Source organism: Sturnira hondurensis, unplaced genomic scaffold (genome assembly GCF_014824575.4).
Source record: "Sturnira hondurensis isolate 20B ecotype Veracruz unplaced genomic scaffold, ASM1482457v3 Scaffold0010128, whole genome shotgun sequence".
In the NCBI taxonomy this organism is placed as follows: domain Eukaryota; kingdom Metazoa; phylum Chordata; class Mammalia; order Chiroptera; family Phyllostomidae; genus Sturnira; species Sturnira hondurensis.
Genome location: NW_028082759.1, coordinates 23835142 through 23856921, shown reverse-complemented (window position 1 = coordinate 23856921; position 21780 = coordinate 23835142). Strand labels below are relative to the sequence as shown.

Sequence of the window (21780 nt, the reverse complement as noted above, 5' to 3'; positions counted from 1 at the left end):
GCCGTCTGAGGTCTTCCTCAAAGACTGCTGCTGTAACCTGGGGTTAGAAAAGGCACAGCAGCAGTTTAGCAATGGCCAGCTCTTTTCATCACAAGAAAAATGACATTTTTAGAAAATATGTTCTGGTCCCCCTCCACCCGCCGTCCCAGTTGATCTTGATGCTGTGTCTTTCCTGGTGTTTACAGATTACCATCTTACCCTTGCAAGTAGGCTTATCAGCTAATTGGTAGCTGTGGCCATGTTTGTCATAATTACTGTGTTAGCGAGGTTATAGTACATTCTCATATGATTTCATTTAATCACAACTGTCCTATGCCACTTCTCCATTTTTTACAGAAGTAAGGTGCAGAGAAGTTAGTACCTTACCCAGAGTCACTCGGTGTGGTAGTGGCTGAGTTGGACCCAAATTCAGTTCTTTTCGATCTATGTTTCTGAGCACTTACCCTATGCCGGGCCCTGTGCTAGTTATACGTTGCGTGGTGTGTGCCATCAGTTCTGGTCTTTGTCTTGTTTGTGACCTTCCGTGTATTCTGTCAGACACATTCCGCTGGGGAACAGTGAAACTTGGCATGTGTTTTGTATTAGTTCAGAATTGTCTTCTGAATCCAGAACTGATATTTTGTACTTGGATTCAGTCTGGCAGAGTTGTTTGATAATAGCTCACAGAAACATGTCAGATTCCTATAACTGGTTCCAAGAAAGTACATAGGTTCAAAAAAATTTTTTTGCTATAATGTTGTTTTACTGTATTATCAGCTTTTCTTTTAATCTCTGGAGTCTAGTACAGTGTATGGCATGCGTGTGTGTGTGTATGTTTATACAAAGGGATTTTTAACCTCTGTTGCACCAAGCAAAATAGTTGTTGCTCATTGAATGAATGCTTATAGAGTTACCTCATTTCATCCCTATAACAATTGTTGGAGTGGGGTTGTCTCAAGTGCACAAGGAATTTGAAAGCATGGAGATTAAGTAATGTACCTAGAGTCACACAGCTAATAAACAGCTAATAAAGAACAGAGCTAGAATCCAAGAAATAAAGGACTTCTGATGGTAAAGCCTGTACTTTTCACCACCAGCCTTCCTGTAAAAAGAATGAAAAATCTTTTCCATTATCTCTTGAAATATATCAGAACAGGTATAAAATCAATTTTATATAAGTGAAATAATTTGCTATTATGTATCTGGTCTGGTATTATTCCCCTTTTATAGATTAAGGTGGCTTACTCAAGGTCACACAGCTAGTGGAAGAACCCCAGGCCTTCTGACTGTACTATTTTCCACTGCTGCCTCCAAGTGATGACTTTGGGTCACAAACCCGCATGGAATGGAACGCACGTAACCTGGTGAAATCTAAGTAAGCTCTGTGTATTGTACCAAATTTTTTTAATGCAAGAAAAAATTATTTCTTAGGAACACACATAGCACCAAACAAAGTAACCACTTTTAGAAACCCTTTTAAAAATGTATTTTTAACAGCCTGTGGAAAAGAGGAGCCAAGTTTGAAAAGAGATTAGATTATTTGCTGAGTGTGCCACATAGGATCTGAGACAACCCACCCCGTGGGTTCCCTTGGATGACTGCTTAAATAGGTGTTCACCCCTCCAAACAAATGAACACATGAACTGCCAGTTTTCCTGCTCTTTGGTATGAGACTAAAACAATTGAATTTGTTGATGTAGCCTAGTAGATTTTAATAGTGGATATCTGGGATATCTAAACTCTTTTCTGCTACTTATATTGAAAATAAGTAATTTAAAAGTAAAGGTATAAGGTAAAAATTAGGTCTCTATTTTTGTGGAATAAAATTGTACATGGTGGTCTTTTTCTAAAAACTCATTTGTGATTTTGAGCTATGTATCAACTATATGAAGATAAAGTCCAGAAAAAATTCGGGTTGCATTGTTTAAACGCTCATGTATGAAAGCGATAGGAGATAAAAGTACTAGATGACGTAGGAACTGCAGAGCGCCACTATCAATGGAGCTCATTTTTAGGAAAGGCTTTTCATTCTTTGGCATTGTGCAAGAATTTCTATTTTTGTTTCACTTGCTTTTCCCCTGTTTCCTTGGCTATATCAATGTATAGGTGACAGGTATGCCAGTCTGTTTTGATACATACTTCAAAAGTGGGTCCTGTTTCTGCGGAAGCTCACTAGTGTCAGACTAGCCTGATGCGGGGGCTTTAAGGATCTGGCGTGGCTCCAGATGGTGCCTCCTAAGGTACATCGGAGTGTTCTTTACCCTGGGCTTGGATTATTATCTCTTCGTGGTGGTGCTGGATAGCGGCTAGCCCTGCCCAGAAAGATCTATGTATTTACAGTATCCCAGGAAACCTGGTCTTTATACATTGTTCTTGGAACCGAAATGAGATTTAAGAAGATCTGTGTAAGTTAAGTGTGTATTTATTTGCTGTCTTTTTCTCCTGGTCCATTGTTTGCTGGCATGTAAATACAGCAAGGGATGTGCTGGCTCTTGATTTGGAGCCTGATGACCCGTATTACATGGAATTAAAGTGGTTGGGAAGGCTTTTCTACTATAGGGATAAAAGTTAGAAATGACTAAACAATTTTACTAGTAGTTTACAGAACATTTGAAAAGTTCATTGTTCTCAGGTTCTTTCCTATTTCCCTTATAGCCTTCTACTTCTATGTTTGTCTTACTTTTTTTTATCTGTTACCAACCTTGAAGAATATTGCCTAGAAAAATGGGATGTCTCATGACCAGTTTAGTGCTTCTTACTGTTAAAATAAAAATGTTCCACTAACATGGAGTCTGCTTATTGCCATTGATGCTGTGGATGTTGCAAAGGAAGACATTGACCCCCTTCCTTTTCCTGCCACTATAGAGAAAATAGATATTCACCCCCCACTTATAGGCCTGTAAGTGGCCTATAATAGTTCAAAAGGACAATGAAGTCCTGTATTCTAATGACATGCCACTGTTCTTCTGCAGTATAGTAAATGTGCACAAAAATGTATCAGTGATACTTTTTAACAATTCCAGAATGACACAAGGAGTGAAATAATTATAAGTCCCATTCATGTCTCAGAATTATCTTTCCTTATGCTATAGAACCCCCCGAATAGAGTTACATACCTAAATTTGTTTTTTAAAACGGGGGATTTGGCCCCATAATTACGATGTGGAGCATTCGTAATTTTGGTAAAGAGTAAACCGTTCCATTTTCACCCGGCATACTTCAGAACTCTGGCACTGATCACTCCCAGATCACACCGCAGGAGGCAGTGCAGATCCCACAAGCCAAGGGCTCAGTGCCCCAGGGCCATTACTTCTGATGCCAGCCACACTCTGACTTGGCTACCAGTTGGGGGGTTGCTGTGTCTCCTGTGGATTGATAGTTTGCTGGAGCACTCAAAGAACTCAGGGAGCCGCTATGCATATGATGACAGCTTTATTACGAAGGAAACAACTTAGGAGTTCACTACACTTTGTTGTAGTTGTTGCTCTTTAAGTAAAAAAAAATTTTTTTAAACTTTTGATTATGCACAAAGCCGATCCTTTTTTTCTTTTTCTTTTTTTTAAATTAATTTATTTATCTTTAGAGGGGAAGGAGAGAGAGAGAGAGACATCAATGTATGGTTGCCTTTCGCACATCCCCTGCTGGGAGTTGGCCTGCAGGGAACTGGCCTGCAACCCAGGAATGTGCCCTGACTGGGAATCGAACCGCGATCCTCTGGTTTGCAGGCCTGTGCTCAATCCACTGAGCTACACCAGCCAGGGTTAAGTAAAAATTTTTTAAAAGTAAAATATAACTTAAAAGTGTACAAGTCATAAGTATAACTTGGTTCATTTTCACAAAATGAATGACCTGTGTTTTATATGATGAGGATTACAGTGAAAGGTGCTGGCAAGGAGCAGGAAAGGCCACATTTTAAAAGAATTGAAATTTTTACAGTCTTCAGAGATTAATCAGATCAAGCAGGTGGAAGCTATGTGGACACAAAAAGGAAGATGTGAAAAAAAAGTGACATGCTGAAATAATGGAGGGGGCTCTGGAGAACCTGTAAGCTAAATATGTACCCTGACCAGGAATCAGACCCACAACTCTTTGGTGCAGAGGACAGTGCTCCCACCAACGTAGCCCCCCATCCAGGGCAGTAGATAAGTGTTCTTAAAGCTCATTGATGGGAACACAAGTTTCCATTTTTCATTTTTTAATTATAATAAACCCAGAACCTGAATCAGGTTTTTCCCCCAAATCAGAACTACACCATTCAATTTGAAAAGACAGACATAAATATTAAAAAATAAAGCAAACAGAGGACTTCCGCCAAGATGGAGGCATAGGTGGAAACACTGTGCCTTCTCCCACAACCAAGTTTGAATACAACTAAGGTTTGGAGAACAAAGACACAGCCAAAGGACAGAAAATTGAATTATACGTAAGTCCGACTACATCTAACCGTTCAACGGGGACGGTAAGAGGGGCGGAGCCAGCAGAGAGCAGGGTCGGGCAGGACGGATCCCCCGACCTAGGCGCGTAGGCAGCCCAGACCCAGTCAGGGTGTGGGGCAGATTGACCATGGTCCCACATTTGTGCACAGTGAGACGGACCATGCAGGCCCCAGGGGGCGATGGCTGACGGCGGTGGCACACTCGTGTGCAGTGGGACGAAACGCTCGGGCTGGTAACAGTGGCAGCTGCAGCACCTGTGGGGGCCGCTGCGGCAGGTGGGCAAGCGGCAGACAGGACGCCATTGTTCCTCTTTGACCCCGCCCCCACATATAGCGTCACAGCCCAGCGACTTAGCTACCCTGCTCTAGTGAACACCTTAGGGCTCCGATCTTGCTATGGAACAGGCACAAACAGCCCAAAAGATGGCGCAAGAAGAACTCAAAGTCCCAGAGCCAATAACTCTCAGCGACCGAGAAATTGCCAGACTCTCAGAAGCACAATTCAAGACACTGTTTATCAGGATGCCCACAGAACTGGTTGATTATAGTCGTAAATTAGACGAACATATGAAGGCTAAACTAATTGAAATGAAGGGAGATGTCCAGGAAACCAATAGCGATTGAAAGGAGACTGGGACTCAAATCAATGGAATGGACCAGAAGGAAGAATGAAACATCCAACCAGAAAGGAATGAAGAAATGAGAATTCAAAAAAAATGAGGAGAGGCTTAGGAACCTCCAGGACATCTTTAAACGTTCTAACATCCAATTATAGGGGTACCAGAAGGGGGAAAGAAACAGCCACAAGTGGAAAACTTATTTGAACAAATAATAAAGGAGAACTTCCCCAGTCTGGCAAAGGAAATAGACTTCCAGGAAATCCAGGAAGCTCAGAGAGTCCCAAAGAAGTTGGACCCAAGAAGGAACACACCAGGGTACATCGTAATTACATTAGCCAAGACTAAAATGAAGGAGAGAATCCTAGAAGCAGCAAGAGATAAGGGGACAGTCACCTACAAAGGAGTACCCATCAGACTGTCAGCGGATTTCTCCAAAGAGACCTTACAGGCAAGAAGGGGCTGGAAAGAAGTATTCCAAGTCATGAAATCCAAAGACCTACAGCCAAGATTGCTTTATCCAGCAAAACTTTCATTTAGAATGGAAGGACAGATAAAGGCAAGTTATATAAGTTAGATAAAGGCAACTTGCCCTTGCTTCTCAGATAAGGGCAAGTTCAAGGAGTTCATCATCACCAAGCCCTTATTATATGAAATGCTAAAGGGACTTATATAAGAAAAAGAAGATGAAAAATATTAACAGTGAAAGGACAGCAAACTCACAGTTATTAACAACCACACCTAAAACAAAAGCAAACCAAGAGGACAGCTAGATCAGGAGTGGAACCATAGAAATGAAGAACACATGGAGGGTTAGCAACAGGGGAGTGGGAGGAGAAGTGGGGGAGAAGGTACAGAAAATAGCATAGATGGTAGGTAGAAAATAGATAGGGGGGAGGGCAAGAATAGTAGGGGAAATATAGAATCTAAAGAACTTGAGACACCTGGTTATAAACTAGGGGGAGAATGGTGGGGGAGGGAGTGTGCAAGTGGAGGGGAATGAAGGGGGGAAATAGAACAACTGTAATGGTATAATCAATAAAATATATTTAAAAAAATAAAGTTATTGGTGAAAAAAATAAAATGAAATAAAAAATAAAGCAAACAAAAGTTTTGGAACTACTTGGGAACGGGGGATAAGTGGTACACAGGCAGTAGCGCTGATTAATCATTACTTTTCCTGCACTGGAGTGTAGCAGACAGTGTTTATGGTAGTTAGATCTTGAGCTGTGTGCCTGGGATTCAGTCTTAGTTCCGCCTCCCAACTGCGGTATGACCTTAGGTAAATCACCTGCCCTCTTTGTGCCTCAGTTTCCTCATTTTAGGGAAATCAGTTCTTCTTTATAAAGTTGTTGGAGGGTTTAAATGAGAATGTGTGTGGATGTGTACGTGCGTGTAGTTTTCTGAATGGTTCCTGGCAAATAACACAGTACTGTATACCTCTTAGCCACTACATTTTTGTTTGTGCTTTTTCTTTTTTTCTTCTGGCCACTACCGTTATTACCCAACAAATGTTGAGTGTTTCTGTCTGTCACTGTGCTGAGGATGGGAAGTCAGTGCACTCGAGGAATTCAGTTTAGTGAAGCTGAGGGCTCTGTTTCACCTTCTGTTTTCATCCGGTTCTTCTACTCTGTGTCTCGTGTCTTACTTCCAAAAGAATAAACACAGGGTTGGTAGTTCAATCTCAGTATTTAATTTTTCTTCCCAGCCTCACTGAGATATGATTGATACATACTATTGTATTAGTTTAAGGATGTAACTGTGGAATGATTACTACAGTAAGTTTAGTTAAACTGAACTTGGAACTTTTTCCTTGTGGTGAGCACTATTAGGATCTATAAGGTAAATAGTGCTGGGGATATAATTTATAGCATGGTCACTGTGGTTAGCAATACTGTATTATATATTTAAAAGCGGTAAGAGAGTGGATCAATCTTTAATTTTTACCTGATATTTAAAGAGAAGGTTAGAAAACTGACCTGCTGCATGAAATAAAATATTTTAGAGTAATTTCAATTCTATTTCATAGATGTTTGTTTACTACTGATGGGTGTGAGCAAGTTAGATGTTCTATACCGGAGACTTCTTCTCACAAAACTTTTTATCAGAGGATGGGGAAGGCCAGAGGATCTTAAAAGGTAAGCGTTTTTTCTGAATGCTTGTTCTGACTTTGTTTCAGTAAACTTTTAAACTTTTATTTTGGCTATGGCCGGGAATCTCAGTTGGAGTGTTGTCCCAATACATCAAGGTTGGAGGTTTGATCCCCAGTTGGAGCATATACAAGAATCAATCAGTGAATGTGTTACCGAACAAGGGTCCGAGGAGGGGCAATACTTGGCCCACCCAGGGATGCCAAAAACTGCTTCAGAAAACAGGCCCCTCCCAAGGACGGTATACTAATTATCTATTGGGCTCTTCTGTCCACCGCCAATTGGAAAGATGTCTCTCAATGCCAGAGATTTGTGAAAGGAAACAAAATGTTTACTTAATGCTATTCAGGCCTAATGCCTTCATTAAAATATTAAAGTCTTTAAGGGTATACACCTACACACACACACACAGCTCTCCCTTCTCCCACTGTCCCAACTCCAGGTACTGAATAAAAATCAGGAAAAGAGCACACGTCCATTTTTCAGGTCGCTGGCACGTGAGCTGTGTCTCCTGTCCAGGCAAGATCTCCAATTAATCCAAAGTCATGTGGCACCTTTCAGTGGCAAGAGTTCTTTGTACCAAGTTCCAGTCAAAGTCTCTCCTGCTTTCCAGGCCACTCGGCCAAAGGGAGCACCTCGGAGCCCCGTGGGCCTCTTCTACCAAAGCCGCACTCCACCAAAAGTGCGTCTTTCTTCTTTACCTGGCTGCAGGGATCTCCATTCCGGCAAAGCTGCGTGGTCTTCCCTTTCACCTGGGAAAGAGGGGGTCCTAACTCTGGCAAAACCACATGGCTCTCTCTTTCATGACTAGAAGAGGGGGTCCTAACTCTGCTGAAACCGCGTGTCTCTCTCCCTAATGGCTGCTGTGTCTGGGTTTAAATCCCCTTTGCCCATCTTCCTCTGTACCCCTATTTCCGATTCCTCCCACGATCAGTTACACCTGCCAGTATTTCTGTATTATTACAAGTTTACTGGGCTCCATTGTTAGTCTGGGCAGGTATGGTCCCATGTCCTAGAGCCAATCTCCTCCAAGCCCCCACGCAGGCGCTGTAACTCAGGGGATCTGCCCCCCAGTCACATCTTGGAGGGAAGTGACTTCATTCCCCTAGCTCCAAGCATGGCCACAGTCATTTAACATATCCAAGTGACCTGCCAAAGGCTATAGATATGTTAAATGACCAGGCCATGGATTAGCTGCAGGGCTGTGGCTTTACAAAACAGCCCTGCATGTTCCTGGTCTACGTGTCCCTTCCCCCAACTCACACCTGTGGGGGGAAGGGGTGAGGACATCTTATATGTCTCTCCAATATTCCTATACACTTTGAGTGCTGGACACCATTCCAAATCTTTCCTGGGCCTCGCCTTGGCTGCACCCTGTATCAAATGCACAAACAAGTGGAACAACAAATCAGTGTTTTTCTCTTTTTCTTTCTTTCTCCCTATCTTCCTGTCTTACTCTCCCTGCTTCTTCTCTCTCTCAAATCAATTTTTAAAAAGAACAAAAATAAATAAATAAAATTTTATTTCACTTTTAAAGTCCTTTGAAATATACATATGAAAATTAAACATTAAACAATATAAAAATGAAATTATTTCTTTTTCTCTCTTTAATTATTTATCTTATTTTAACCCATATAAATTGAACTATTTTAAAAGTAATTAGTTTGTAAAAAAATAATAAAGAGCTCTTAGAAACACAGACTAGATTTTTAACTTTAATACTTTTGCAATGCTTTTATTTTAGAGAAAGGGGAAGGGAGGGAGAAAGAGGAGAGAGAAATCAGCGTGAGGTTGTTTCTCGAGTGCCCCCTGCTGGGAACCTGGCCTACAACTCAGGCGTGTGCCCTGACTGGGACTCAAACCTGCAAGCCTTTGGTTCACAGGCCAGCACTCAGTCCACTGAACCACATCAGCCAGGGCCTTAACTTTAATAATTTTAAAGTTGATTAGAATTTCCTGGGACTGAGCATTCTTGGGTAAATTGAATTTGTAATGACTACAAAGTTGGGATATACTATAGCTCATGGAATATCTGGACTTAAGAAAATAAATTTTTTAATTCTGTGCCTTTAATTTTGAGTCTTATATATGTTAATTACTTTCTGAACAATGATATTTCTCATATTTTTAATGAGGTAAAATGTCCAGCTTTCAAAAAGGAAGAGCCTAATTTTTTTCTTAGATGATTAAAACTAAATTTTAACATGTTTTATAAACTGGACTTGCTAATTTTTACTCACTATTTATCAGTTTCAACATATGGCTGCACTGAATTTTTTCCTTTTTCCCCTTACTATAACAGACTCTTTGAATTCAGGAAGATAATTGGAAATCGAGAAAAATGTCAGAATCTGGTTTCAAGTGATTATCCAGTATACATCGATAAGGTATGCAAATAAAATAAATGCAATTATAGAAATTCTGGTTTAATGTACATATGTGGCAAGAATAGATTGAATGTTAAGCATGTTAAGAATAGATTGAATGTTATTAAGAGTATAATAACAGTAAACATTAAAACATGAATACAATGTAGATTTTTTTCACTTAATATTTTAAAATGCTGTATATGTTCTAACAGGATGCTTATAATAGCTATATTCATTTATGTTTGAGGGCTGGATCTTTTCGAGCCTCATTTTTTATCTTTAAGTTTATAAGGGTTAAAGTAAATTATTCAACATTTCAGACAAGTAGAAGTAACACAGGAAAGTACACTAGTTGGATAATTACTACGTGAAAAGTTATTAGCAAAAACAACTGTTAACTAACATCAAGAAATGGCACGGGGTATAGTTAATTGCTGAGAGAATGGTAGAAAGAAAAATGCTGTAAAATTAGAGGAAGATGAGAAAATATACAGCAGGCCTTTGAATAATGTTATTTTGTTACAATGTTATAAGATTGTAGAAACTTAACTCTTGTCGATATCATTGCCTGGGGTAAAATTGGTTTTCTTGTATATTGTTTTGCTTAAAGTCACAGAACCTATCCATGACATTAAATGAGGGCCTACTGTATTTGAAATAGTTTTGCTGTCAAGCAACCACATGTTTTTCTGTGAAATCTTTCTGGGTTTATGTACTTGGGATACTTTGGGGGAAGTGTCACAGATAGTGGGCTTCACATCCCTCACTGCCCTCAACCACAGTAGTCCTACTTTTGTCTCTTTTATATACTGAATATGCTTAGACGATTTCAGTTCTTGTGTCTGGCTTATTTCACTCAGCAAAGTTTCATGATTCAATGAAGCATGTACCAGTATATCATTCTTTTTTATGGCTGAATTATATGGCTATCTGGCATTTTACTTACCCATTTAACAGTTGGTGGACATTTGAGTTGTCTCTGTTTTTTTGACTATTATGAATAATAATGTATGAACATCCTTGTAGAAATGTTTTTGTCGATATATGCTTTTAATTCTTTGGATATATATTGAGGCGTGAAGTCGTTGGCTGATTGGTAACTCTGTTCAACCTTTTAATGAACGGCAGCTGTTTTTCCAAACTGCACCACTTTACATTCCTGCGAGCAGTGTTTGATGGTTCCAATTTTCCCACGTTCTCATTACTTTTGTACTTCTCTTGGCCATCCTAAGGTGTGTAAAGTGTATTTTTTTGTGTGATTTTGTCATGTTTTCCCCTACTGATCAATGCTGAGCATTTTATGTGCTCATTAGCCATTGTGCATCTTCTTTGGGGGAAATACTTATGAAATACCTGGCCTGTTTTCAATTGGGTTATTCGTCTTTTTACCACTGAGTTGTAGCTTACTTTTTAAATCTATATTATATATGGGCCCTGGCTGGTGTAGCTCAGTGGATTGAGTGTGGGCCTGCGAACCAGACGATCAGGGTTCGATTCCCAGTCAGGGCACATGCTTGGGTTGCACGCCAGTTTCCAGCAGGGGCCAGTTCCCTGCAGGGGATGCACGAGAAGCAACCATACACTGATGTTTCCTTCCTCTCTCCTTCCTTTCCCCTGTGAAGATAAATAAATAATAAAAAAATATTTAAAAAAAATAAATCTATATTATATATGGCTCTAAAATTACTTTGTTTTCTTACTAAGTTCCCTATTATCTCAACACAATTTGAGGTCACTGGGAATTTGGTAAAATACCAATTTAAGGAAGACCTTAGAGGTTTCCCTTTACATTAGTTTGTACTGGGTCCTTTAATAAATAATTTGTTTTTCCAAAACACATAAGAAGAAAACTTTAAAACTATACTTGCAGGCACAATGGATGACTAAAAGGTAAAGATTTCTTGTATTAAATCTTCATATTACACACATCTTAGATCTTCTTACCATTTTCAAAAAATGCAGTGCAATCCCAATGAAAACAGTGAATTTAACTTTAGACCTTAGGTCCATAAACACTCCTAAAATTATTTTGGATGAGCCATTAGAGTACAATCAGATCAGGAATACCTGAGAAAGAACAGTAGTGAGTAAAAACTCGTTTGGTCATATGTCACTGGGTGTTAGGAAGCTTCAGCATGACCAACACAGAGTGATATGGGTTCAGAAGTAGAAGGCTAGGAAGAGCTTACAAGGGATTGGAAGTAATATGTCAAAATTTATGAAACTTACCTCAGAGTAAATTAGCATTTTATGTCACTTGGAAAATATGTGGATTATTTAATACATGGGGTTGTCACAAAGGATACATACTAGACCTTGGAAAAGTTTTTAATTGAAATGGAAATTTTTTATAAAAACCATCTATCTGCCCTGGCTGGTATGGCTCAATGGATTGAGTGCTGGCCTGTGAACCAAAAGGTCCCTGGTTCAGTTCCCAGTCAGGGCACATGCCTGGGTTGTGGGCCAGGTCCCTGCCTGGTTGAGGGCGTGCGAGAGGTAAACACTCAGTGTCTCTTTCCCACATCAGTGTTTCTCTCCCTCTCTTTCTCCCTCCCTCCCTCTCTTTTTAAAAATAAATTAACAAAATCTTTTTAAAAAAAAGAAAGAAAAGAAAGAAAAACATCTATCTACTAGATACCTGAGCTTCCGTGTATACATCTTGGTTTTGCTGTTCTTTTAGATTGAAGAGCAGTCAGACTGTAAGATCCTGGATGGACACTTTGTCTCCCCTATGGCCCACTATGTGCCCAATATCATGCCAATTGAATCTGTTATTGCGAGGTAAGAATTTTTATTCAGAATTAAAGTACTTATTTGTTTACATACATTTATATTATAAAAATATCAATGCCATGTTATTTGAAATTACTTAGTATTAGTTACAACAATTATTTAGCATTATTCCCATTAAACATGGGGAGGATGGAGATTGAAATTATAGAGCTTTGGTAAGAAGATTTTTAAAAATAACTTGAGACTAGTGAAAATGAAAATACAACATACCCAAAGCTTATGGAATGCAGCAAAAGCAGTTCTAAGATGAAAGGTCATAGGGATAAACACCCAAATTAAGAAAAAAGAAAGATCTCAAATAAACAACCTAAGTTTACACCCCCAAAAAATAGAAAAAGAAGGACAAACCAAGTCCAAAGTTAGTAGAAGAGAGGAAATAGTATAGATCACAGCAGAAAGAAAGGAAATAAAGACTATAAATGTAATACAGAAGATCAGTGAAACATAAGAGCTGGGGTTTTTTTTGAGAAGATAAACAAAGGAGACAAACTTTCAGCTAGACTTGCCAAGAAAAAAAGAGAAAAAGACAAATACCATATGATGTCATTTATATGTGAAGTCTTAAAAAAAAAAGACCGCAGACTCCCAGATAGAACCGACTGGTAGTTGAGAGAGGTGGGGTGTGGGGAGGTTGGCAGAATTGGGGAGGGGGTCAAAATGTACAAACTGGCAGGTGTAAAGTAAATCTTAGGGGTATAATGGACAGCGTGGCGGCTGTAGTTAATAAGTCTGTATTGTATTTTTGAACATTGAACATTGCTAAGAAAGTAATTTTTAGCTCTGGCTGGTGTAGCTCGGTGGATTGAGCATGGGCAGTGAACCAACGGGTCACAAGTTCAATTCCCAGTCAAGGCACATGCCTGGGTTACGGGCCAGGTCCCCAGTGGGGGCCATGTGAGAGGCAACCACACATTGATGTTTCTCACCCTCTCCTCCCTCTCTTCCCCTTTCTCTAAAAATAAATAAGTAAAATCTTTTTAAAAAAGGAAAGTAATTCTTTAAAGTTCTCAAGAAAAAAGAGGGCAAGAAAAAATTTATAACTATGTGTGTTGGTAAATGTTAACTAGACTTGTGATCATATTACAATATACACATATATTGAGTCATTATGTTATACTCCTAAAACTAATAATATCTTAAATGTCAGTTATGTCTTAAAAAAACAACAACAAATATTTTGAAAGCTGGAAATGGGAAGCCATCAAGATCTATATACAAAAGGGAACCCCACAAAAACCCTGAATTTATTTATTAAAAAATTATGTATTTATTCTTATATGTTTGAACTTCAGTCACCTTCAGAGTACTCTCCCATTTGATGCAATAGACCTATCAAGATGTTTTTCTCCACTGCTCAAAACAGTTTTTGAACTTGTTAATTTTGATACCTTTTAGTGCTTCTGCCATTTTTGGTTTCACCTCTTCAGCACTGGCAAAACATTTCCTTTGAGAACTTTTTTTTTATCTGGGAAAACAAAAAAAGTCACTCAGGGTGAGATCGCGTGAATAGGGAGGGTAGGGCATGGGCATCATGCCATTTTGGTCAAAAACTGTTGAACAACTTAGTGTGGTGTGGACAGGTGTGCTCATAAATCACCCATCATGAAATAGGCAGTAGTGTTCAAAGTCTTCAAAAAAATTTACTGAAGCCAAAGGCAGCCTCTCACCACAATGCCGGCTGGTCCACTGATACAGGTGGGTTCCTAGAACACTCACTTAATGGGAAGACTGGGCTGCAAGGGGCCTGCCCTCCAGAAGACAAGTCTGGGGTTTTGGGGGTGGTCCTCCCTATAGATACTTCCTGGGTACATCATGGTACCTTATCTCTGCTTTATGACCCTATGTCCATGTCATTTTTCTGTGGTTAGGCTATTTCTCTGTTTCTCATGCAACTAACAAGAAAATAGCTGCCACAACCCCACAGAGCTCTAATTAGTGTCTGTCTTAACCCCAAATTACCAAAAGAACAAATCGTATCACCCTCATTTGGCCTATACTTGACCCAGCCATTTGTGGTCGAGGGGCTCACATGGCCTGTACCGTTCCATCATGTATTCGAATGAGCACAGGCCATGTGAGAAGACAATATAATTTGAGCAACCTTACCAGTGAGCCTGTACTAGATGTGTGGTCAGTTATTACTATAATGAAAAATTCCTACTAACTTAAGGCTATTCTCCAACAATGAAGTCTCTAAATCCTTTACCACAGGACAAAAGGAAAGTACAAATAACTGCAGAGATACCCCACTTTATGTGGAAAACATTTTTTAATGTTTTCATTTCCCCCAAATCTTCAAAATATCAAGAAGTGGCATCGTGCTGAGTGCAAAATGAAGGAGAGTTGTTAATATTGTTAGTTTTCAGTATGAGATTGAAAATTAAGTTTGTTCCCATGAGCACAAAACAGAAATAATTATTGAAACCATCCTAAATGTAGTTGTCTATGTTCTAGTCAACAGCTTATTGACAGTAGATTACTAGTGACATTGTCCCTTGCCCAAGCAAAGTAACCTCAGAATTGCAGTTCTTGTAGTCTGAGATGCAGCCACCTAAGAATTATGTTTTCTAAGAATAAGTCACATACACTGATATCTCTCCCATAAGAAAACTTCCCTATGCATTTAGAAAGTTGTGGTATTGAATAAGGTAAAAAATCATGACAGTAAGTTCTGTGTTTATATTGTCACTGAGTACATAAAGCAAATTTATAATATTGTTGTCGCTTTTAGGCAAACATTAGTTTAATTAGTCAATTATAATTTTAATATAAAAAATCTGGAGATCCTTTCTTCCAAATAATTTAATTATGAAATGTTTAAGAATTGAAAGCTTGTATTACAAGCCTTTTAAAGATAATTCACTGATGTGTTTCATTTTAAATAGGTTCCAGTTCATTGTGCCTAAAGAGTGGAAGAGCAAATACAGACCCGTGTGCATTCATCTCGCGGGAACAGGGGACCATGTAAGCCCTGGTCGTACGTCCAGCCCACCTTGTCGGCGTCCTCTCCTTAGCAGGCGTGGCGGCCAGGGCCTCTGAGTGTGCCCTCTTTTCTCTCCTCAGTATTACTGGAGGCGACGGACCCTGATGGCTCGTCCTATGATTAAAGAGGCCCGAATGGCTTCCTTGTTGTTGGAAAACCCTTATTATATCCTTATGCGATACGTAGAAGTCCTTCATCTTATTTATTTATAGATTCAGTCATCAAAAGAAATGACAGGTAGTAGCCAACTTTTCTCGACCAATTGAATTTAGTCATCAGCTCAGAAAATACTTAAGAATGAAGTGAAAATTATTTCATGCCTTTTAAAAACCAAAGTAAGGATGATGCTTCTGTTGTATTATATAATAAAAGTAAATTGTACTTCTGTTTCCTGTGAGACTTAGGCTGCATTTTAATATTAGTAAGTCAAATGTTTGTTATTAAGAAAACCCTCATGTTTTAAATGCTTTGCAGTTTAGTATCAGTGGAGGTTTAGAACAGTTCTTAACTTGATTTTCAAGATGACGTCAGTGTGTGCCCAGAAGAAGAAACGAAACTGATGCACAGCTAATAAAGAAATGCTCAACATTGCTGGTAATAAGAGAAATGTAAAGTTAAAGCAACGATTAACAAAGATTTAAAAACAAAGCAGTGATTACGAGGTTTTTGTGAAACGGGCACTCTCATTACTGATGACTATGAAAATCAGCCCAGGCCTTTGGGAAAGCATTTTTACCTTATTGCATCAAGAGCCTTAAAAAATTTTATATCCTACCCTGGCTGGTGCAGCTCAGTGGTTTGAGTGCGGGCCTGTGAACCAAAGGGTCTCGGTTCGATTCCCAGTCAGGGCACATGCCTGGGTTACAGGCCAATTCCCAGCAGGGGACGCACAAGTGGCAACCATATACATTGATATTTCTCTCCCTGTCTCCTTCCCTTCCCCTCTAATGATAAATAAATAAAATCTTTTAAAATTTTTTTCATATCTCTTGACAGTGATTTTCATTCTGGGAAATTCTAAGGATAAAATACTAAAAAAGGAGAAAAATGATAGAAAAGAGAAAAGCTATCTATATAGCTTTATTTATAATAGTAAAATGTTAGAAATAGCTTGAATGTCTAATAGTAGCAACATGGTTAAGAAAACTATTGGGAAATATGTTGAGAAAACATAATATTGGAATACTGTGCAATTTGATGTATCATGTTTATTGCTTACTACCTGTATAATCTTGAACTTATTACTTAACCTTTTAGTACATCATTTTTTTTTGTTGGTAATGGGAATAATGTCTTAGATTTTTCTGAGTAGTTAATACTGCCTGGAACATTGCCTGGTTGCCTGGTAAATATTGTGTTGAGTAAATTTTAACAGTTATTTAAAAGTTTACATCAATGTATTTATGCATATGTATGCAAAAAAGCTAAAAATAGAAAATTTGTTTTAAAAAAAACTGTGCCAAAGAAAAATACTGGAAGGAAATATACTGAGGTGTTAATATAATTGTCTGTAAATAAAGTAGTTTTTTTTTCCTAATAAGCCTTTCTGTATTTTCTAGGGTTGTTTTTTTTTAATTTTTATGAGTTTATTTGAGCCAAACTGATGACATATACTTGGGAGCAAGATCTTAAATGCTCTCTTCTAGGTTATCTATCATAAATATATAAATAAGAAAAATGAACAAACTGAAGTTGTAACTTAAACTAGATACTAGTTGTGAATAGACCAAAAACATTGAGTTGTGCATTCCAGAGGGTAGAATGTGTGGTATGTGGCACTATCAGTAAATCTAAAACGAGAATAGTTACCGATTCGATTGGAGGAAACTGAGAACTTCTAAACAGCATGTTTGGGGTAACTAGACAATAGTTATTTCAGTATTAGCTTCTCTGCAACTTTCATTATTTTAAGTTAATGTTTTCTGATACACAGAGTATTTTTAATTATTTTAAAACTTTCTCTTTGACCCATATTCTCAAATGGCTGCAGGAAACCCAAGGACCAAATGTAAGTATATGTCACCTTTATTTTTGCAGTCTTTGTACTGAATTTTTAGTAGTCTTTGGTTAACCATTTCTCGGTTTAATCTCCAAATGTTATTATGGGGAAGTTCTGTCATAAAACTGTAGTAGAAATTATCATTAAATTTTTACTTTAAGCTCTTTGTATTTTAAATGGTTGCCATGTGGAGGGTTTAGAGAAGCTTAGACAGGTACAGAGGGGATAAACGGTGATGGAAGGAGACTTGACTTGGGGTGGTGAACACACAACCCAGTGTGCAGGTGATGTTTGTAGGATTGTGCCCCTAGACTGGTAGAATGTTGTTCACCAGTGTCACCCCAATATATTCACTAAAAAGGAAAAGCTAAATTAATGTAAAAATAAAGTACATTTACTTTGTGAAATTAAACACTATTCTGTTTATTCTTACAGTGCATAACATAGGTAATCTGGAGATAAGCTTTCTCTTCCTGGTCTTTTAAATTGAATGTTGAAGGCAGTTTGGGGTTTGGTTTTTTGTGTGTGTTTTTATAATTTCTATTTTGTTTAATTTTGGTTCATTCCAGATATATTTCACACTAGACACTGGGAAGACAGCAAAAAAAGACAATGTCCTTACTTTAATAGAACTTATATTGTAGTCTGGGAGATCAAAATACATAGGAGAATTTTAGATACTTATCAATGGCATGAGGAAGATAAAGAATAATAGAGCCTGGGGGCAGGGCTGAGCCCTGTTAGATATGAGGACAGGATGTGATGAGAAAGAGCCATCAGGGCAGAGACCTAGAGGAAGGTCAGCCTCAGAGAAGGAAGCGGAGGTGCAAGGCCCTGAGTAAGCACGGGGGGGGGGGGGGGGGGGGGNGGGGGGGGTAGTGAGCAGTGCAAGATGAGATCAGAAAGGTCAGCTAGGACGGAACGGGAGGAGCTGTGTTAGAGTTTCACTGTAAGTGCAGTGGGGAACCTTTGGAGTATTTTAAGCACTGGAATGATCTTATTTATGTTTTTAAAGGCTTATTTTTGCTTATTGGGACAAGAGTAGCAACAGAAATCAAATAGGAAGTTATTACAATATGCTAGGAAAAAAAGTGACTTTAAGGTGGTGGAAGTAGAGATGCCAAAAAATTCTGATGGATTTGAGATGTATAGTTTAGAAGCTGAAATGATAAGACGTTGATAAACTGGATATTGTAGGTAGCACATCAGAAGGTCTGACTTGGACATACCTGTGATGCCTGTTGGGCCTGCAAGTGGAGAAGTCAGGCAGGAATAGGAAAGTGGCGGAAAGGTAGGTTTAGAAGTCACACGTCCATGTGGTCATAAAAACGGTCATGAAAGTGGGGTGTGGTGGAGGCAAACCTATGTCCTATGGTTAGATTTAGAATGAACTTTGTGAGAACTGGTGAAAAATTAAGTCCGGCCTAAATAGTTCAAGAATTCTTACTTTTAAACCAGACTAGTTGTCAAACCTTACATGAATTAAGGTTCTTTGTTTTTTTTTTTTACTAATAATCTTGGAGAGAAAGAAAGAGACAGGGGTTGCGGGGGTTAGGGGTTGAGAATGCGAGAGAAAAACATTGATTTGTTGTTCCACTTCCTTATCCAGTCATTGGTTGCTTCTTGTATGTGCCCTGACCGGGCATAGAACCTGCATCCTTGGCATATCAGATTGATGCTCTAACTCCACACTACCCAGCCAGAGCTAGATGAATTGTTTTGAAAAATAGATTCTAACCTGGCCATTTTAGTAATACAACAATAATTTTTTTATCTCTATGTGCAATTGGTTCTGGAATCTAAAAAATGTATTTAGGTACTTCACGGTTCGATTCCCAGTCAGGGCACATGCCTGGGTTGCAGGCCAGTTCCTTGCAGGCTAACTACCAGCAGGGGATGCACAAAAGGCAACCATACATTGATGTTTCTCTCCCTCTCTCCTTCCCCTCTAAAGATAAATAAATAAATAAAATCTTAAAAAATGTATTTAGGTACTTATAAGGAAATGTATTTTCATATAAAATCAGTTTCTAAGAATTAAAAAATCAGTTAAATTGGTCTTTTTAAAAATTAATCAAAACGTATTTTGCCCTGGCTGGCATAGCTCAGTGGATTGAGTGCGGGCCTGCGAACCAGATGATCGCGGTTCGATTCCCAGTCAGGGCACATGCCTGGGTTGCAGGCCAGTTCCCAGCAGGGGCCAGTTCCCAACAGGGGATACAGGAGAAGCAACCATACATTGATGTTTCTCTTCCCCTCCCCTCTAAAGATAAATAAATAAAATATTTTTTAAAAAAAAGTCCCACCAGATCATTGGTGTTAGTGAGAATTTAAAAAAAAAACAAAAACGTATTTTTATAAAAATTTATTTTTCCAGTATTTTATTATAAATTGTGTATTTTGCAGAAACAAGCAACATAAGATTTTGGTAATACATGAAACTAATATTAGGTTAAATTCTTTTACATTGCTTTTTTTTTTATGTTATACTCTAAGTCCTATTGTAGTAAGTTTTTTCTAAGGGGGGGCAACTATAAATTTGTTTTTCCTTATATTTATGTCAGTTATGGAAATTTAAGTAAAAATTGGCAGCATATTATTTTCAGCATATATATTTCCAAAATACTATTTTCAACCCTGGCTGGTGTGGTTCAGTGGTTGAGTGCTGGCCTGTGAACCAAAGCATCACTGGTTCGATTCCCAGTCAGGGCACATGCCTGGGTTGCAGGCCAGGTCCCCATAGGGGGCGTGCAACAGGCAACCACAGACTGATGTTTCTCTCCCTCTCTTTCACCCTCCCTTCCCTGCTGTCTAAAAATAAATCAAGTTAAAAAAAAAGAAAAATATTCTTTTCCCATTCAACATTTTAAGTTTTTAAACGCCATTGAATAAACTATTCTTTTTTTCTGAACTTCATAATAGTTAAATAGATGAAAGTCAATAAAGATTACATGCTATAGAGTATATATGCCATGTTTAAAAATATGTTTTAGGTGAGCTCTGGCCAGGTAGCTCAGTTGGTTAGCACTTTGTCCCAGTATGCCAAGGTTGCAGGTTTGATGTTTTGCTCACTCCTCTGTTTCTTTCTCTCTCTCAATCAATAACTAAATTTTAAAAAATAAGTTTTGGTGATGGTTATGTAGAAATATATTACCAGTACTTTTTTATTATTTTTTTTTAGAGGGGAAGGGACGAAGAAAGAGAGGGAAAGAATCATTGATGTGTGGTTGTCTCTGTCACATCCCCAACTGAGTGCCTGGCCTGCAACCGAGGCATGTGCCCTGACTGGGAATCGAACCAGCAATCCTTGGGTTTGCAGGCCGGCACGCAGTCCACTGAGCCACACCAGCCAGGGCAACAGTACTTTAATTACATCACCTCAGTCCAGTATTTTAATTAGCTATTGGTCCTTTAAAAGAAAAACATGAATTCTGGCTGTCTGTCTTAAATTTGCAGATATTAAAATGTAAATGCATAAAATAAATAATTTTCTTTTTTGTTTTGTGAGGCTAGAAGGTCCAGCTTAAAAAACGTGTCTGACCTATTTGTGATGGGAGGAGCTCTTGTTTTAGAATCTGCAGCTCTCCTGCACTGGCTAGAGAGAGAGGGCTATGGACCACTGGGAATGACCGGAATATCCATGGGAGGACATGTAAGCCTTTCCTTTCAACTGGTGTTTATTTGTGGTTGTGTTTGAGACCTAGGGAGTCTAATTATTTTCAAAATTCCTGTATGTATAGAGTTAATTTTAGTTTGGGCGAAAGCAGAAATAGATTAAACTTCCATTCCAATTAGAAAGTAATGATTTTTTTTATGATTTACATAGATACTGATTGTGCTTACCCCACAGTTACATCTCAGGTATTGAATTTAATACTTTATTAAAAGTAGATTATAAAACTTAACTCTAGTTTAAAGTATAAATGTCTTATGTTGGTAAAAATAGCTGATTTGGAAAATACTTCTCATTCACCTCTTATCTCTGTTCCCAGTACCACAAACCTATTTTACCTTTATCTTCTAGAGTGTATTAAAATGGCCTTCTAATTGGTTTCCCTCTCTGTATTCTTGTCTCTTAATCTTTTTCTTAACAGTTTTTCTCCACACCCTAGTCACCTTAGTCTGATCTCAGCTCTGTCCTGCTGAAGACCTGCCAAAGGCTTGCTGTTGCACTGGCTGTAACCGTGCCAGGTGCTGGCATCCTTCTAGTGCCCCTCCATGCCTTTTCACCTGGTTGAGTAACAGCTTGTTCTCTGGTTCCAATTTAGAGTTTACTTCCTGTGAGAAGCTGTCCCTGACTCCCAGCCTTACTCCACGCTATACTTCATCTCCCATGAGTACTTATTTCACTGTATTTATTCAGCGGTCTGTTTGCTCCATGAAGCAATCAATTCATTGAGGACCAGGAATATGCTCTGTTTCATTATCTGGACATGTTAGTCACTCAATGCATTA

At 38.6% G+C, this 21780-nt stretch overlaps 1 protein-coding gene across 13 annotated transcripts in view; it reads left to right on the top strand.

Moving 5' to 3' along the window:
* The window catches only part of ABHD18 (abhydrolase domain containing 18), a 35735-nt gene that overhangs the window by 781 nt on the left and 13174 nt on the right, over positions 1 to 21780 (top strand). For 3 of the 13 annotated variants that reach the window (XM_037058554.1, XM_037058553.1, XM_037058550.1), the window contains exons 2-8: positions 7061 to 7169; positions 9484 to 9568; positions 12231 to 12331; positions 15229 to 15307; positions 15407 to 15491; positions 17307 to 17334; positions 20839 to 20977. In XM_037058554.1, the coding sequence (XP_036914449.1) occupies positions 7078 to 7169; positions 9484 to 9568; positions 12231 to 12331; positions 15229 to 15307; positions 15407 to 15491; positions 17307 to 17334; positions 20839 to 20977 (609 nt within the window). In that variant the 5' untranslated portion in view covers positions 7061 to 7077. Of the gene's footprint in view, positions 1 to 1209; positions 1355 to 7047; positions 7170 to 9483; positions 9569 to 12230; positions 12332 to 15228; positions 15308 to 15406; positions 15492 to 15534; positions 15921 to 17306; positions 17335 to 20833; positions 20978 to 21780 lie in introns of those variants that run through there. The other 10 variants (XM_037058559.1, XM_037058549.1, XM_037058555.1 and 7 more) reach the window with 8 other exon arrangements.